The sequence below is a fragment of the Echinops telfairi genome, unplaced genomic scaffold, assembly GCF_000313985.2.
Source record: "Echinops telfairi isolate 266 unplaced genomic scaffold, ASM31398v2 ScPeMD7_655;HRSCAF=1070, whole genome shotgun sequence".
Lineage (NCBI taxonomy): Eukaryota > Metazoa > Chordata > Mammalia > Afrosoricida > Tenrecidae > Echinops > Echinops telfairi.
Genome location: NW_022104553.1, coordinates 13,219,610 through 13,238,512, shown reverse-complemented (window position 1 = coordinate 13,238,512; position 18,903 = coordinate 13,219,610). Strand labels below are relative to the sequence as shown.

At 50.4% G+C, this 18,903-nt stretch overlaps 1 protein-coding gene across 1 annotated transcript; it reads left to right on the top strand.

Annotated features, from left to right (window-relative positions):
• Positions 1 to 986: 986 nt before the first annotated feature.
• RPS10 (ribosomal protein S10) lies at positions 987 to 6,201 on the top strand. The gene is made up of 6 exons (XM_030886410.2): positions 987 to 1,066; positions 1,848 to 1,997; positions 2,217 to 2,388; positions 3,442 to 3,519; positions 5,499 to 5,554; positions 6,108 to 6,201. Exons 2-6 carry the CDS (start codon positions 1,848 to 1,850, stop codon positions 6,147 to 6,149), a joined length of 498 nt encoding a protein of 165 aa, XP_030742270.1. The 5' UTR covers positions 987 to 1,066; the 3' UTR covers positions 6,150 to 6,201.
• The last annotated feature ends 12,702 nt before the right edge of the window (positions 6,202 to 18,903 follow it).

Genomic DNA, 18,903 nt, shown 5'->3' with positions numbered 1-18,903 from the left:
GTTACCAGGCATCAAAGATCAAAAAAATCATATCATTGTGAATGAGGGGAAGTGCAGAGTGGGGACCCAAAGCCCATCTATAAGCAACTGGACATCCCCTTACAGAAGGGTCTCGGGGAGGAGACAAGCCAGTCAGGGTGCAATGTAGCAATGACGAAACATACAACTTTCCTCTAGTTCCTAAATGCTTCCTCCCCACCAATTATCATGATCCCAATTCTACCTTACAAATCTGGCTAGACCAGAGGATGTACACTGGTACAGAGAGGAGCTGGAAACACAGGGAATCCAGGAAGGATGGTCCCTTCAGGACCAGTGCTGAGAGTGGCAATACTGGGAGGGTGGAGGAACAGTGGGGTGGAGAGGGGGAACCGATTACAGGGATCTACATATAACCCCCTCCCTGGCGGAAGGACAACAGAAAAGTGGGTGAAAAGAGACGTCGGACAGTGTAAGATATGACAAAATAATAATTTATAAATTATCAAGGGTTCATGAGGGATGGGGGAGCAGGGAGGAAGGGGGAAAATGAGGAGCTGATGCCAGGGGCTTACGTAGAGAGCAAATGTTTTGAGAACGATGAGGGCAATGGATGTACACATGTGCTCTACACAATTGATGTATGCGTGGACTGTGATAAGAGTTGTATGAGCCCCTAATAAAACAATATATAAAAAGAGAAAAAGCAAAACGAAGAGTCACAGTCGCGAAGATCAATATGAGTTTCTGGTTTTTGGCTTTTGGTGGGACAAGAAGTGGCAGCCCAAACTTAAAGTGGCCCTTTCCCGACGAAGCCCGCGGGCTCGGAGGCTCGCTCCGGCGCGACCGCGTACGTGCGGCAGCACGTGGCCAAGGACCAGGCCGTGCGTAGGGCAGCGCGCCTACTGCCAAGGCGTCCGGGCCCCGCCTCCACCTGGCGCCTCTGCTCTGCGCAGGCACTGCCCAGGCCACCCCCGCCGGCGCGCGGGTCCTGACGGGGGGCGGGGCCTCGCCAGCCCGGAAGAGACGCCGCTCTGCGCATGCCCCTTCCTTTCCCGTCCCGGCTCTGCACGTAGCGGCCGCCGCGGTGAGTTCCCTCGCAGCGCTCGTTCCATCTGCCCCCCATCCGGGCCATCTTGCGTTCGCGGTCGCCCTGCCTCCCCGGCTTCGGGGCAGGAGGCATTTCTCCTTCGTTCTGCACGCCCATTTTTGGGGCCAGCAAGAGTTGGGGACGCACTTCTGCGTTGGGTTGGCGGAGTGGGGGTGAGGGCCAGAGGCTAGTCGGCGAAGACAGGCGTCTCCATGGCGGTGCCTTCGGCACGGGCCGGAGTGGTGGAGGATACGGGCCAAGGGCCCGGCTGGCGAGGGTCGGGAGGCAGCGTCCGGCCTGCCCACAGTCCCTGGGGTCAGGACCCCGCGCCCCAGGCCGCCTGCTGCCCTGCCGGTGAAGTTCTAACTTGGGAGCGAGGTGCGGGAGCCTCGTGCTGTGGCTTCTGGTTGGGCCCAGGCGCAGAGCGAGGGCCCACCTCTTTGCGCCCTTCGCGCTGGCCCCCAGTATTACCCGAAATACGGCCCTCCTTATTGCGCCTGTGGCTATAAGATCTATGCACGTCTTCAGCGAATAAAAAAAAGCCTTTGTTTTGAAATAGGCTGCCTACCCTTGTTCACGTGAGCGTGTTTGCCAGGGTGCGGATGGAACGTTCTGCTGGGCTCGAGTTTTGGGGGGTGGGGGGGGGTGTATGTCTCCTTCCTGACAGTTCTCTAGGCTGGTTGAGATTTTAACCCTGGGAGCAGTGGTTTTGTGTGGCCGTTCAGAGGTGTACACGGCGTTGGTCGGAGTGCTTTTGGTAACGGCTTCCTGCTTACAGATGTTGATGCCCAAGAAGAACCGGATCGCTATCTATGAGCTCCTTTTCAAGGAGGGGGTAATGGTGGCCAAGAAGGATGTCCACATGCCCAAGCACCCCGAACTGGCAGACAAGAACGTGCCCAACCTTCACGTCATGAAGGCCATGCAGGTAGTCAGGGGCCTGGGAGGTGGTGGAGATGGGCCGGTTCCCAACGAAGTTCAAGACCGCTCAAGGGGTGGCTGGAAATAGGTCAGCTGCTTGCTGCCCTGAAGGTTCCAGAGGCAGATGGGCACAGGCGAGGAGGTGAAAGAGGGAAACCTGCTTGTGCCACTGAATTTTGATGCCCAAGCCTCTAGTTTCTTGAAAGGGTGCTTTCCTGTTTTTCAGTCTCTCAAGTCCCGAGGCTACGTGAAGGAACAGTTTGCCTGGAGACATTTCTACTGGTACCTTACCAACGAGGGGATTCAGTACCTCCGGGACTACCTCCACCTGCCCCCTGAGATTGTGCCTGCCACCCTGCGCCGCAGTCGCCCCGAGACTGGCAGGCCACGGCCCAAAGGTATGGTGCCCACCTGTGTCCCCGGAGCTGCATTCTGGTGTGAAACTGGTCCTTAATCAGATGGGTGATGAAATTGACCTTTAGCACCCTTTCAAGTCGACTTGGCGGCCTTGGTCTGGGAACCTCTGTCCTCCCAGTGTCTTGGCAGCCCTGGTGTGCATCTTTTAAGGGGAGTGGGTCCCGGCCAGCCCACGAGGGGGCCTTTAACATCCCTGAACGGTTTGGAAAAACAAAGTCGGAGGAGACTGAGTTATTTCCGTTACGTGGTGAGGAGGTGTTACGTTTATTTTTTAAATAACGAAGGCGTCCTAAAAGATGGTGGTGGCTACGCAGGCTTCTGTATCTTTGGAGCAAAGGGTCCGGCTACACCTTGGTATCAGCTGGCTGCAGTGTCTCCTGCCCTCCCCTGATCCTTAGTTGCTCTGCTGGGGGATTTGGTTCTTTGGGTGGATTGCTTTCACACTCCCTGAGCATCTTGGGGGCCGATGTTACTGGTTCTAGTGGTCTATTTTCTCATTCAGGGGAACCGAGGGGAGAGGTCTTGGGAATGTTAGGTGTGAGATCACTGTTACAGGCATTAAAAACGAATCTGTGCCTTAGCACTGCTTCCACAGCCTGAGTCACATGGCCTTTGTATGTATTATACACTAGTGGGGGTGGGGCTCACTGTAGGGTTCGTCCTTAGCTGTTTGTGTCGTCCACTTTGATCGGTAGCTAGCTCCGATGCCACAATTTGACTGTTCGGATGCTTGTTAAAATGGCCTAGTTTCTGCATTTGTTAGTCATTGGGGAATGTGTGTTCCTGCTGAAGGATACTACTGTAGAAGCATGAACACCTTTTCTAGGGTTTGTAGCATTTTACACTGGTGGGGTTCCCTTAGCTCCTTTAAGGAACTAAACTGTCATTGGCTAGTCTGGCCTTGGAAAGTCCCCTGGCCCCCTTAATCATTGAAGGTAATTGCTCGTGAGACTAGGGTGCACTCTGTTCCTAACGTTAGAAGGGACAGCATTCCTGCATTGCCCTCTATTCACGGTATGGTCTGGTTTATGTAGGTCTGGAGGGTGAGCGACCAGCCAGACTGACCAGAGGAGAGGCCGACAGAGACACCTACAGACGGAGCGCTGTGCCGCGTGAGTAATGCGCCTCTCTTTCACGGGTGCTGAGTGGGCTTTTGCAGCAACTCCCACAAGAGTAACCCTATAAAGTAGCGGTTCTCGACCTGTGGGTTGTGACCCCCAAAGGGGTTGTGGGTTGTGACCCCCAAACGACCCTTTCACAGGGGTTGCGTGATTCATAACAGTAGCAGAATTACCGTAAAGAAGTAGCAACGAAAATAATTTTATGGTTGGGGGGTCACCACCACATGAAGTGTATTGAAGGTCCGAGGCATGAGGAAGGTTGAGAACCACTGCTCTAGAGGAAGGTAAACTTGAGAGGGTGCTCTTTTCTTCGTTCCACTGTTGTGCCCCTCCATAAATTGTGAGCCCCTTGAGTTGTTTGGCTGCAGAAAGGGGTGCAGCATCTTGTTTTGTAGGGGTGGTGGCACTGAGTTGGGACAACAGATGTTTGTTTACTCCACAAACACTGTGGTGAGCATCGTCTATTGTAGGGCAATCCTGAGCTGGAGAACTGGTGAAGATAAGCAACAAGCCCTGCCCACCGACCTGCTCTTCGTGGTGGGAGAGGGTAAATAAAATAAAGTCGATCTTGGGTGCACCCCCTGCCCCCAACAAGTTGATTGTAGGGTCCTGGTGGCACAGTGGTTACACACTTAGCCGCTAATTGGAAGGTTCAGGCCATCTGACCACTCCAGGAAGAAGCACGATAGAAAGAAACCGTTTGGCAGTTTTTGCTGTCTCATGGGGTCTCTGTGTGAGCCAGAATCTGTTGACAGCAACAGTTTGAGTTTTATCTTCTATTTCATTAAATTTTTTAGTTATTATAGCAGTTCTCTTTCTGGGGGTGTGAATGACACTTTCACAGGGGACACCCCGTTCATAACAGTAGCAAAATTACTATTATGATGTAGCAATGAAAATAATTTTGTGGTTGGGGGTCACCACCACATGAAATGTATGAGCGTCGTGGTGTTAAGAACGAAACTAAACTCCGATGTCAACAGAAGCTGGCACTTGACCCTGAGGCCCCCCCAGTGCACCAGGAAGGGTTACTTTCTGAAGTCAGTGTGTGCTGTGTGCGATGGCTGGTTTCTGATCTGCTGGGGGTGTCTGGTTGTTTTCGGCGGGCGGGGGGGGGGGGGGGGGGGGGGGGGGTGTATGCTAGGGTCTCTTGGTTCCACGGAAGGTAGAGGTTGCTGCTCATTGTGGGGTGACCACATTTGGCCTGGGAGGCTGCCCCAGAGGACAGTTGGGCTTCCACCAGAGGGTGGTGAACTCTCTGAAGAGAGGATCCACGAGAAAGGGCAGACACGCTTGTCGACAGCAAAGGTGGTCTGGCAGGGCTTCAGGGCCATGAAATGGGTCTAAAACAGGCTCCAGGGTTGTTTTTAAGTCTTTGAAAATCTATTTTTCGACTATCAGTTTGAACCGGTGGTCCGTGTGGCACTAGATCTGTGGTCCTGTTCGCCCTGGGGTCATGTTGGGCACTGCTCTGGCTTCCTCTACAATTGTGGAGTGGCATGGTAGGTTGTGCATTGTTCTGCTAACCGCCAGGTCAGCAGTTCCAACCACCAGTCAGTAGGAGAAAGATGGATCTGTATGCTTCAGTAAAGATGCATGGTCTTCGCCCTAAGAAGAGTTGCTCTGTGTGGAATTGGCCCAATGGCAGTAGGTGGCCTTTGGCCCCTTCCCCAGTGTTTAGCTTCTGTGGGCCCTTTCTGCCTTCACTTCTTAGTTCTTCCCTTACTGAGTTCCTGCGGTCCTCCAGAGGCCGACCTGAAGCGTGTGACGGTCTCCTGGACTGGGGGTGGCGTGTGTCCAGCATTGAAGGAGGCACAAGTCCCTAGGAGTGACTTGTCGAGTGCTGAGAAGTGCTTTGCTGCCCGACTTGGGAGAGAAGCTGGGGGGCCAAGGTGCCTCTCACTCTCCTGGGTTCAGCAGTCGATCAGAACCGATGAAGACTCTAAATTGGTGGCTCTCATTCATTCCAGCTGGTGCCGACAAGAAAGCCGAGGCTGGGGCTGGGTCAGCCACGGAGTTCCAGTTTGTAAGTACTCCGAATGCCCCGTGGGTGTGCAAGCTGGGGAGGGTCCATAGTGCATCAGGTACATCCCCCCCCCCCCCTCGTCCTCTTCTCAAGCCACACTCACGAGCAAGCTCACACTGAGATGCAGTAAGGCGGGTGGCATCAGTCCTTCCCAGTGCACTGACTGCTGGTGACAAGCCCCTCAGACGGCGTCCCTGAACGAAAGCTACTGAAACCCAATGAAGAACCAAGAGAGTCTGGCCTTAAGTCCTCCGCCAGAGTGTGGTCTGGCCAGCCTCCCCTCGGGGCCTTAGTGGTCTTGTCCGCAACAGAAGTGATGGCTTCCGGCGCTTCGGGTTGTAAGACTTAGTCGGACAAAGTAATGTGTTTGCCGATTACATCCCGCGTGCGTGCTGGGTGCCCGTGTGGAGGTGGCCCTGCCTCTAATCAGTAAGGAACGTGGGTGGACTGAATGGCCTGTCCCTAACTGCTCAGACTTGGGGTCCCTCCCATGGTGAGAAGAGGGAGCGCTGGGCGTGCTGCGGGCACTGAGGCCTTTTGTTTTCTCTTGCAGAGAGGCGGATTTGGTCGTGGACGTGGTCAGCCACCCCAGTAGAGTCGGAGGGGATGCTTTTGTGGTGAATAAACCTGTAACCAGAAAAGAAAACGTGGCTTTGCGTGTCCCCCGTTTGTCTTCACCGGAAGGGTGTGAGTGGATTGGCTTTGAGGAGTGCTTCATTCAGGTGTGTGGGGCCATTGGGCTCCAGCAGGTGCTCCCTATCCTAGAGCGTCCCTGTAGGTGCTTAACTGCGGGTAGGCAGTAGAGAGCCGAGCATTTTTACTGCCCCACCCTCCCTGCCTTAACTCTGCTGGCAAAAGAGCAGCTCTGAGTTCCTGTCTGTGCCCGCTGTTTGTTGATTTCTGGTGAGCTGTTCTGAGACGATCAAAGCCAAAGAAATAATTTCACACAACCCTGCGCAAATTAACTTAGGGGAGGGGCGGGGTTGGGGGGGCACAGGCCGATCCATTTTTCAAGTGGAATAAACACAAGGTGGTTGGTGTCTGCTATCCTGAGGCTCCTGAAATGCTGTTTCCCGGGGCCTATAGAAGCGCCGTGACTCAGCTTTCAACAGGAGGAAGTGGACCAGAACATGGGCTCGGGACTCAAAACTGCATTCTGCTGGCTTCAGTTTCCCTTTGGTGATGAATCCATACTGCCTCGAGGCACTCTGGGGGCCTGGGGTGGGTGGCAAGAACCGCTGATGTCTTTCCTAATAGCAGACCATAGGCCCAACACACATTCCTACAGGCCCAGGTCAGTCACCTGGCTGGCTCCTGCCGGTGATGGTCAGTGAGTTAGTCCTGGTGCTCTCCAGACAGACTGGCCACCTGAAAAAGGTAAGGTTTTTCTGCCTGTAAACCAGGTAGCTGACAGATGTGAGAGTTAGTATTATGGGCCGGAGCTTTCATGGGGTTGGAGAGTGGCTGGTAGAAATCAAAATATTTGTGATAACTGATAAAGGTGTTTTGTGTTGGCAACCACCTGCTGCAGCCTGTACCACTCACAGCTGTCATCGACACCACTAGATGGCAGCCATCGGCAACCCTGAGAGAGCACTTCCCTGAGCTCTGAGCACCAGTAAAGGGAAGCTTGCTTTGGCACGAAGTGGTCTCATTTGAGGGTGCTGTGTCGGCGCCATTGTGCTGCCTTGCCAAAGATGGCTTTTTCCCCAGGTTTTCGTTTTCATTCCTGCTGGCTCCAGTGTGTCCAGTGGTTGCCTGTGTTCGCACGCTCTGCTTCTTTAACCTGGATTCTGCTGTGCAAGGGGACTCAGCCCCCGGCCCTGCTGGTTCCCTCTGAGCTTGACAGGCAGTTGGGTTTTCTCCCTAGCCTTGGCCCCCAAATGTCCCTTCTTGCCAGCCCCTTCCCTCGGGATTTCATCCAGTTGGCTCTGGGTTATAACTTTTGGCTCGCTCATGGAAAACCAGAACAGCTACTGCCCACCAGCTTCTCACCACCTCGGGACATTGAATGGCCACTCTGTGGGTGTCAGGGACCATCCTGTTACTGCTCTGAGGAACAGCTCAGGTGTTCTTGACAACTCAGTCACGTTGTTACTGAAAGCTGCCCCTTAACCAGTGATGCCAACTTTCTAAGGAAGTAGAATTTTCAAGCAAAGGTAGGAAAGCAACATTTGCCTTCTGTCACTTGTCATGCTTTGGCAGGACCGAAGTGGGTGAGGTCACTCGAAGGGCAAATTAGTCTGCAAAGGGAAGGGGGGACCGACTTCCCCACAACCGAATGGGCCCAAGGGCCGGTTGTGTAATTGAGTGTAAATTAAAGAGACACTTCTAGACAAGATAAAGCATGCAAGGGCTCACCTGTTTAATGACCAGAATGAGAGCACACTTGATTGACTCACAGACTTCTATAATCGGGCACGCAGCCCACAGTAGGTAAGCACATACGTTACAGAAAGGGTTTGTAAAAGGCATATATATGGCAGGAGGGATAAGAGCTAGGAGTGTATGCACAATGGGCAGGGTGGTAATGGAAAGGTACGTGTGACAGGAAGGCGCATAACAAGATGGCAGCCTAACCCTGGCCATCTGAGCTGCCTTGACCTTAGACAACATTGAACTCTTCAGGGCAACAGTCCATTATCCTTATCAGAAGGGAGTGGGCTGTACAGGGTGGGATAGACAGTAGGGTCTGATGGCAGATAACCTCTGAGCAGTTGACCTTCAAGCTTATAGCACCTTAAATTTGGTATTATTATGCAGGTATTGTGGGAAATAACTTAGGAGAATGTGAGTGGGTCATATCTCCAACCCACAAATGGAAGGTTCTGTTCCCTTCTTGGCAGCCTTGGCCTTCCAGACTCCTTAACAAGTGAATGTCGTGTCCTCATCCTCTCTGCACAGTTCTGTTTCCCACCAGAGACAAGGAAAACCCACCTGGCAGCTGCATTGGCATAGCCAGTCTTGAAAAAAAGTCGACGTTTGGGCCTTTTGCCATTGAATCTGCCTACCAGTAATTCCCCATCGAAAGGGCTCCAGAGGTTTGGGAGTACATTTCTTTGATTTAAAACTGCACAAATACTTACACCCTGAAAGCAGGGCAGTGCCAATAATTTAAAACTAGTTGTCTTAAGTGGTAACTGAGAGTTTTGATTGAGTCCAGGAAACAGTTAACACGTGAATGTTAGGTGCTGAGGAGACAAGAGATTTAAAGTTAGGTCCTTTATCCTTGAAGGCCCAATAGACCGTTCACGAGGACAGTGTTTGCCTGGTCCCACACTGGTCTCCAGGCCTGCAAAGTGAGGGCTCAGAAAGGCTCAGTTCCTGGAGCTCCACCGCTGGGCTCCACGGCCTGCATAGGGTTGGGGCTGGGGCTCTGGGTTGCTGCAGCTTCAAAGAGTTTCAGCGCTGCACTGTTAGGATGTGTTTGTCAGCCCTTTTACTTTGAAGATCTTAGAGGGAAGATGGAAGGACCACCTTGCTGAAAGCACACATTGAGGCGATTGTTTCAAAGCCCATAGTTGTTGGGGACCATGATTTAATTGGGGGAGCCTTTTTGGTTGCTGTGGAGGGAAGCTGGGAGTCACCCCCAAAAGGGGTGGTCTGGTCCTGTCAGCAAGTATAACATGGAGCTCCCACCCTCCCTGCTTGACTTGCCCCGGCCTGCCGTTAACTGCAAGGGCACTGCAGTCACCTGGGAAAGGCTGCCCCTGCTCCTGGCTCTGTCCAGCTTTCAACCCTTCACTGCCCGGGAGCCTAGCGTATTTTTTAAAAAGCGGTGTAATCCAGGAACTCCCTAACTTAAAATCCTTCAAAGCCTCCATGTTGCCTTCTGGAGTCTTCTAGAAACCAGTGCCAAAAATCTTCCGCGACTGTGAACTCAAGCTCCCTTGCTTCAGGCGCTTTTAGCCTGTGGCTCTCCGTCACGCCCATCCTGCACTCCATTTGGGTCGTTCTCACATTCTCTGAAGAAGCTTCCTAAAGTGTCCCTCCTGCAATCTTTCCTGTCATGGGCTGGAATTGCGTGGGCACATGCCTCAGTGCTGCAAACAGTAGCTCCTTTATAACTTAGCTAAGAGAATGTTGCCTCAGGAGAAGTTGGTCTCTTGATAAAAGAGATTGTTGGTCTACACAGTCTCACCCTAGTGGTTCTGCCAGCTTTGGGAAGGCACTAGAAACATCAAGTGGTAGGTGGCCTAGTGGCTATCGCTAGGGCCTTACTCAGGGCGTGGAACGGGTCACTGACCATGGGGAGTAACTACACCTGGTTAAGGTTTGACACAGGTAGGTGCATGCCCATCACTACAAAGGTTCCCTTCTGTCCCCCAGGCCAACGCTCATCTACTTCTGTCCCTGTAGATGAGTTGGTATTTTCTCGTTGTGTATAACTGGGGAAAGTGGGTGGTATTGTTTGAGGTTCATCAATATTATTGCATACCTCAATAATGTGCTCCTTTTCATTGCTGTGTAATATTCCACAGTGAGGATGCATCGCAATGTACTTACCCAGTCACCTGTTTGAGAGGTTTCCAATTTTGCTATTTTGAATACGGCTGCTGTGCACATCTATGTACACATTTTTGTGGGGGCTGTGGGCATATGTTTTTAACTCTCGGTACCAACGAGTGGAATTGTGGGGCTGTCTGGTAAACTTTATGGCTATCATTTTGAGGAACAACCAACTGTCTTCCAAAATGGTGTCACTTCACATCCTGCCAACAGTATACATTCCTCATCCTCACAACCCGTACGTAGGTTTGGGCAACATTGTTGAAGTAATCTAAGGAACTCTGGTGATGTAGTAGGTTACAGGCTGGCTGATAACCACAACATCAGCAGTTCGAAGCCCCCAGTGGCTCTTTGGAGAAAGATTAGGTTTTCTGCTCCCCTTATTATTTACAGCCTCATAAACACACAGGGGCAGTTGTCCTGTAAAGTCTGTGGGAGTTGGAATTGACTCGTGGCAGTGACAGGCGTGCAAGGGGCCCTGGGTAAGTGTCGGGCTGCTAGCCCCAAGGCTGGGGTGGTCCCAGGCTGTTCAGGATAGCGGAGGCTGCCCGCTCCCATAGTAACGGTTTACAGCAGTCTTGTACACCTAAAGAGCACTTCAACTCTGACCTATCAGGTCACTACGGGTTGGAATCCACTGTGGCAAGTGGACTTTTGGGTTTGTGGGTACCGGGTCTAAGTAGTTCAGATTTTCATGAGCCAATTAGCCTTATGAAGGTCAACCCATGAAAGAGCTCTTAATGTTTGGCAAACCCTGGAGAGCCAGCCCCCACGACCAACTGGTAGACGGGGCCTGCTGAATCTGGGTCTGCGGTGGCCACACTGGGGCACTGCGTGGTCATGGGTACTTGGTCAATAGTAGCCACAAGACACAGCCTGCTAATGAGAAAGGGAGGGGGACTTATCCATCATTTGATTGCTCAGTTTTAGAAAAGGAAACGACAGAATGAGGGCATTCGAGAGGAAAATGAAAGGGGTTGTCTAAAGTTACAGCCCATAGAAAGCTGGGAGCCCATTTCTTTCTCAAAGCACTTTATGGGAAGCCCGTGATAAATGAATGGCGCAAATCCAGAACAGCCGCTTGACAAATAAGCCGGGCATGGTTTACGGACACATCAAAGGGGCCATTGTGAGGAAGGGCATCTTTGAAAATACATATTAAATGGGAGAGGAAAGCCAAGTTGAAGGAATGGGAGGCCTCACACCAGCAAAAATGGTCAAAACTGAACGTCAAGATGGGCAATTCTGAGGAGTACCTGCCAGAAAGGGCAAGGGAAACAGTAAGCAATTATTAAGGGGGGTGAGGGTGGCAGGAGCAGGAGGTCAGCTTGGGAATCGGGTGTGTCAGTTCATTCACGCGCTGCCTGGCATCTGCCTCCAGTGCCCTGATTGCTCGCTCGGTCAGAGAATTGCTTACTGGAAGGTTCCAGCAGTAAAAGTCAGCTCACTGCTGTGGTATCAGTGCTGACGCACAGTGACCCCACAGGACAGGGCAGATGGTCCCCTGTGGGTTTCTGAGACTAACTCTTGACTGGAGTAGAAAGCGTCCTTTTCCTCCTGACGAGTGGCTGGTGGTTTTGAACTGCTGACCTTGCAGCCCAGGTTTACCACTCTGCCACCAGGGTCTAAGAATAGAACGATCCCCACCCACTCACCGCTGAGTTTCAACATCCGGCCACCTGCCATTCTCATCACCTCCATGCCTATGACCACTCTCCATCACCAGCTCAAGGGTGGTTTTTTCCAAGTCGCGTTTATTGAAGTATTAATTTACATGCAGTGCAAGACACCCTGAGGTGTCTCCTGGGTTTTGAGAAACAAGACAGGCCTGTAACGTTCCCCTGCCCTGCTGGCTCCTGGGCGCCATTGGCACTGGGATCACAGCTTGCCGTGGTGTGCATGTGGCTGCATTCATGGTGTTGCATGCTACCAGCTGCTTGTTTTCACAGTATCTTACGCAGGTCTGGAGCCTGGTGAGGTAGTGGTTACGCATCGGGCTGCTAACTGCAAGGTCAGCGGTTGGACTCACCCGCTGCTCCGAGGGAGAAAGACAAGCTGTACTCCTGTGAAGGTCGCAGCCTTGAAAGCTCAGAATGGTAGTTCCACCCTGCCCTGTGGGGTTGCTGTGAGTCGGCCTGGCCTGAATGACGGTGTTTGGTTTTATTGTATGGATGTACCAGTTTGTTCGTTAGTTTTTCTTGTTTTTTTTTTTTAATATAGAAGCCTTGTGGGATAAAATTAACATTTATAAATGGATCCACTCATGCCATACAGTGCGGAGAAAGAAAAGCAGCCTCTGACATCCAGGAACTGGCGTAGCACTAAAACCATAAATACTGTCAGCGGTCATCAGCACCAGAAAACGTCCTTTCATGACTCTGGAATGGGCAGAACCACGGAGACCAGGTTATAGTCTTGATTAAGCAGACTATGGGTGAGAACCCAGCCCCAGCACCGCAGCATCACCCATCTCTCCCTGCGGGCTGATGCTGCGTTTCCCTAACAGCTGAGGCACACCCCACTGCTCCCCACCGCTAGTGGAGACGCTCAGCCCAGAATCCAGGTACTAGTCCTGCTTCCTGAGAGCATCCAATCCCGGCCAAAGCCCAGCTTCCCTGCACCCTCCCCCAAATCACCTAAAGTGAGCCCCAAGCCACTGAAACTGTTCAACTGCAGCGCTGTGCCTGGTGGACTTTGGCCGGAGGGAATTAATACCCCATAAAGTTCCCTCATCGTTTCCCACTCAGTGCCCCCACTAATCACCATAGCTATTCAGAGTTTGTTTACCAGATAAGCTTTACCTCTTAGAACTTTCTAGAAATGGAATCTTACAAAAGGTACTCCCTGTCTGGCTGCTTTGGCTCTATAAGGTCTGTGGGATTCATCCATGCTATTGGTGAATGATAATCCACTGTAGACACTGCTACCGTTGGATCTATAGCCTCCAACAGAGGGACACTGACTGGCTTATTGTGAATAAAGTGGCTATGAACATTTCATACAAGGCTCTATAGACATGCTTTTCATTTTTGTTGAGTGCCAATTTACTATAGCTGATGTAGAAATTAGCATAAACTTGTACCCTAAAGGCCTACACATGTATTATCTTTCAGTTGTGGAGGTAATCGTGGGCAAGCGTGCCTCGCGGGTCAGCAGGGCTGAGTTCCTGGTCTGACTGGAGGGGAGCCCCTGGTCTGGCGTGTCCACTTCCAGAGTCTGCCTGTGTCCCGCGGCTTCCGCGTCAAAGCCAGCAGGGTAACCCCTTCAAGGCTCTGTCTCTAGACCTCCTTCCTTTGCTCCCGCGTCTTTTTCTCTGCCCCTGGCTCTCGCCTCCCTCTTTCTCTTCTAGGGACCTTTGTGATTATTTGGGGCCTACCCATCCAGGTAATCTGGAAGTCCTGGGGTGACTCAAAGGCTTACGTGCTCAACTACTAGCCCAAAGGTTGGCAGTTTGAACTCACTCAGAGGCACCTCATTAGAAAGGCCTGGCAAGCTGCTCCCACAGATGGCAGCCTGGTATTCTGCAACGCACAGGGCTGGCGTGGCGGCACGAGTGACCAGTCGCCCGTGGGCGAGTTCGCCTTCCTGCCTGTGAAGCATGCAGTCTGGAACGTGGGAATGATGAATAAATGACCACAGTCCCATGGGAGGTGTGACAGCTTTTAATAGGGCCTTCCAACCACCGTCTCACACCCTTACAGAACTCCCTGTAACTGATAGCGTGGTTCTCACCAGCCCAGGTAAGGGGGCAATGACCCCCAAAGCACATTGCGGTCCAGCCTGGGACAGTGGATCTTTGGCCAAGGAGGAATCTGGTCACCATGTGTGAGGACATTCCCCATGGAGAAGCCCATGCGGAAAGGCAGGAAGCTTCCAGCTGATGGCTCGTCATGGGAGAGAACACCTTAGGAGTGGATCTTCTGGCTCCTGGTGAGCCTTCGGATGTCTAGGCCCAAGCTAACACCTGACCACAGTCATGAGAGACTGCAAGCCAGAGCTGCTCAGTCACTTCAGGATTCTCAACTCAGAAACCAAGAGAAAAAGTAAATACTTGGTTTTACTTTGGGGGGAGAGTTGTCAGGCAGCAACAGGTAACTGATAGAAAAGGTTATAGTAAAAAAACCAGCAAAACCCAAATGCACAGCCATCTAGTTAATTTTGACTCAGCAACCCTATAGGACAAGATAGAACTTCCCCTGTGCGTTTCCAAGGTTGTAACTCTGGGAGCAGAGAGCCTCAGCTTTCTCCCACAGAGCGGCTGGTGGTTTTGAACTGCTAACCTATTAGCAGCCTAAGACCTAAACCACTGCCACCATGGTTTATTGGTCGTCAAAAGGAAAGCTCAAAGACAAGGTACTAGGGCACTAAAAATCCCGAACCAGACGGTCCTCCTGGGGTTGATGAAATGTGGCAAGGTGGACTTAGTGGGTAGGGGTAGAAGGTTGAGAAACATACGGGAACAGGATTGAGTAAGGAAACACACTTTCCTGTGTGTTTTTCACTAGTTCATCCAGGATTCGCCCTAAGAAGTTACTATATACTGTCCCTTAAAACACGTAATCAAGAGAATTCTTTAGGACCCTCCTTCAGAAAGCAGATTTTGAGGGTGGCGAATGGATGTTTCCACTGACCAGCCTAGCAGGAGAAAGGTGACGCTACCTTTCTTTCACAGTGAGCGAGTCACGGCTCCACCATGAAGGTGAGATGCAGGAAGGCCATAGCTCTTCTTTCATTTAACAAACGCTACCTTTCCTTCACAGTGGGCGAGTCACGGCTCCACCATGAAGGTGAGATGCAGGGAAGGCCATAGCTCTTCTTTCATTTAACAAACTTAAAGAAAACAAAAAAAAAATTTATTTTATTAATTTGGGAGTTAAGACATACATCATTCCACCATTCAATCACGTCGAGTAGAATTGTACAATTGCTACCACAATCAGTTTACAAACACTCCTTTTCTTCCTGGACTCCCTGACATTGTCTCCCTTTTACCCACTTCTGTGCCCCTCTCCCCCAAAACCCTTATTCCGCTCCTTGTCCCTATATACAGGTCCATCAATCTTGGGTTTCAAATAACGAAAAACATGTAACAACTTCAAGAGGGTGACCTCCACTGACACGACACCTGAGATACACCCTCATAGGAACAAACAAACACAGAGCATGTAGGAAACTAGATCAGGTCCAGCATGCATCAGAGGGGACAGCCATTTTCTGAGCTGTGTCCTCGCAGCCCTTGAGGTAGCTGCTAACTGAAAGAAGCAAGGATAAGGGACACAGGCCCTGTCCTTGCGGAGTTTGTGATGAGGAAGGGGTCGCGGCAAGAGAGGGACAGTGCTGTGCGACTCGGCACACGGCGGTTAGGGAAGGTTTCCAGGTGGTGACTTAAAACACGTTTTTTTAATAAATAGTTTCATTGGCACATAATCCAAATAAGTCAATAGTTCAATCACATCAAGAAGTGTTGTATAATGTTACCACAATCAATTTTGGAGGTTTTCCTTCTGTTCCTTGTCGTAGGCTTCCCATCTCCCCTGCCGTACCCCCAAGGAAGCATGAATCCAGTTACTGTCTACAGAGTCACCCCTCCTAGATTTCACATACCGAGAAACATACCAAAAATGTACAACAACGAGTAAAAAAAGCTAACCACAATAACAAAACAAGATAGAGAAAAACCACAGTTGGGGAGAAAACAAAATATTAAAAACTAGAACAACTTCAAAATAGGTCAGAGAGATCCAATGACAAGGTATTAGATTTTAACCTAGCCCTGTCTGTCCACTTCCCAGTGCACTTCTTATGAGGAAGGCGATTCACCAGAGGCTTCATCCATGTGTAGCCTCAACCCCACCCCTCCTGTCTTTTCAACTGCTAGAACTTTTAGATGTGAGGCTGGCAAGGGCCGACCCCCATCTCCTGGTAGAGTTTAAATTTTATCTTCAAAACGCTGAGAGGAACTATAGAGTTTTAATCGGGCATGGCTTAATCAGATCTGCATTTGGGAAAGATTTATCTTGCTGCAGTGGGTGGGTGGGGTTGAAGGGGTGGAGTTGAAGGGGCCTGAATGGACAATGAGACCAGATGGGAGGCCATGGTCAAGACCAGAGGAAGTCTTCCTAAGGTAATGGCAAAGGGTAAGGTGACAAGGGTAATAGATAGTAAATTTTACTACCACCTGCCTTCCAGAAAAGATCAGGGGTCCTTCAGTTAGTATTTCTTGAACAAAGGAAAAGTAATTCTTTCTACTCAGGAAAGGGCTCTAGATCTGGGAGTTGGGTTTTTTGTAACTAAATATGGGCATGAAAATCTAGGGAAGAAATGAGAAACAAGCAAAAACAGTATCCATCTTTCCATCCAACCTCTGTTGTTGTCAGAGCCATCAGTCAATTCTGATTCACAGCTTGCTTATGTATAACTGAATGAAACACTGCCCAGACCTGCACCATCCCCACAACCACTGGTACATTGGAGCCCATTGTTGCAGCCCGGGTGGTGCTGTTGGGTAAGTGTTGGGCTGCTAACCATTAGGTGGGTGGTTCAAACCCACCAGCCTCTCTGCAGGGCAAAAATGAAGCTGTATGCTCCTGTAAAGATTTACAGCTTTTAAAACCCTATATAGGGTTAATGAGTTGGAATCAACTCAATGGCAGTGGGTTCTTGTTGCCGCCATTGTGTCAATTGATCTTAAAAACCTTTTTCGGGAAAAATGAGGACCTAATGTCAGGGGTTTAAGTGGAGAGGAAATGTTTTAAAAAAAAAGAGGCAGTGAATGTACAAATGTGCTTTACACAATTGATGTGTGTATGGATTGCGATAACAGTTGTATGAGCCCCTAATAAAATGTTTAAAAAAAAAAAAAAAAATAGGTAAAAAACAAAACCAAAAAAAACCTTTTTCTTCTTTGATGACCCATGATGCCCTTCTTCAGGGCCTAGTGCCGCGCCCCGCGCACGCGCCCCCCCCTCCCCCCACCCGTGCATGTTCAAAGTACATAAAGTGAAATAGGGTTCTGGCTGTATTTCTTTTCAAAACAACTGCTTGTTCTTCTGGCAGCCCAGGTTCAATATTCTCCAACACCGTAATTCTAACTCTCCAGTCTTCCTTATTGATTGTCCAGCTTTTGCATGCAAACTGGCATCCAAACTCACACGCATCCTCTGTAGTCTGAAATTAATCAAACGTGCAATCAAGATGCTTTGGTGATCATTGGTAATTGGAATGGAAAAGCTGGAAACAAAGAGGAAGGGTCATTATTTTAAAAACAGAACCTTGGTGACAAACAATGCAGGAGATTACTTGAGAGAATTTTTCAAGACCAACAACTTCTTCTTGCAAATGCCGTTTCAACAATATAAATGCAACTCTCCCAGGGGACCTTGCTGGATGGGATGGCACAGGAAGCAAAGACTATCTGAGAAAAGAGACCACAGATAAGCTCAATATCACTAGTCAGAACACCTGGCCAATAAACACAGGCGGGGTTAATAAGGTTGCAGTTTAATTGAAGGGCAAAGAGATAAATGGCTCAGCGAGCCTCAGCTTTCTGTCTCTTGCTCTCTGATGATCTGACCGGTGTGCGGCTACTTTAGCTAATTCTCTGCCTCAACTTGGGAGCTACACTCCCTGTGAGGCTCCCAACCTGTGGACTATGTCACTATAGTTTGAGTTTCCTTGGAGACCTACTTCGCCACACTGCTGGAATATACATCATTTGAGCTGGGGACTGTCAGATCCCATCATCTGGCTGACTGTTGGTGACCCGCCCTGCTGCTTGCTGCCTGTGGCCAGATTGCCTGTATTGCTCTACAGAGGACTCGGCTGTCTGCTTCCTTGACTTGTACCCAGCAGCCCTCGTGAGTTGAAGGACTGCCAGTGTATTAACTGTCTCATGAGTGAGCCATTTGTACTGCTCTGCGGACTAGTTAGCTGTTTATTTCCTGTGTTGTATCTATCTATAAAATAAGTGTCCTGGTTTTGTTTCTCTAGAGAACTTGTCTAACACAGTTATTAAAAAGACAGAAAAAGGGAGGGGGTAGGGAACCAAAATGGCTGTCATCAACATTCTGAAACTTGCATAGGAATATAGAGTAGCTAAAGTAGATGGAAGAAACATTGAAGCAAAAGTGATGTTAGTCTAGGTACTTTAGAGAAACAAATCCACAAAAACTCATGTAAAAGAGAGAGTTTTATATAAAGGTTACATGCGCATCAGGAAAACATCTCAACCCAGAGCTGCCCAAGCCCACAAGTCCAACATTAACCTATTAACCCATATGTCCAACACCAATCCACAAAGTCCTCCTCCATCTCACAAAACAGATGCAATGATGCAGACTGCAGGAGGAAAGCTGAGTCAGTGAATGTGTAAGCATCTCAGCACTGGCCGGGGTCTCCACACGGGTGCTCCATCACCCAGGGCTGCATGGGGTAGGTCCATGTGGCTTCTCAGGGATGTCTTGTAGGAACTGGCTAAGGCAGCTGCACCGTGGTCCGACCACCAGAAAGCAAGAGACCCTAGAACTGGAAAGGCGAGGTTCACAGTCATTTATCCCTCCACCCTTCAATTAACCCCACATAGGTTTATTGGCCAGGCTGGCACAATAAACCAACTCAAGCGCTCAATAAGATTTTTTTTGGGGGGGGGGGGTTTAGGAACTTTCTTAGGGGCTCGTGTTTATTAGCATTTGGCCCCCAGAGTTCTACCCATGGGCAAAGCAACAGCTGGGCTACTCCCTCCTCAAGGCAGTCTGTTAATCATCAACCCAAACCCCTGTCCCTCTACAGCAGTCCGAGATGGTAATCCAGGTAGTCCAGGGATCCACTGCACCGCTCTTTCA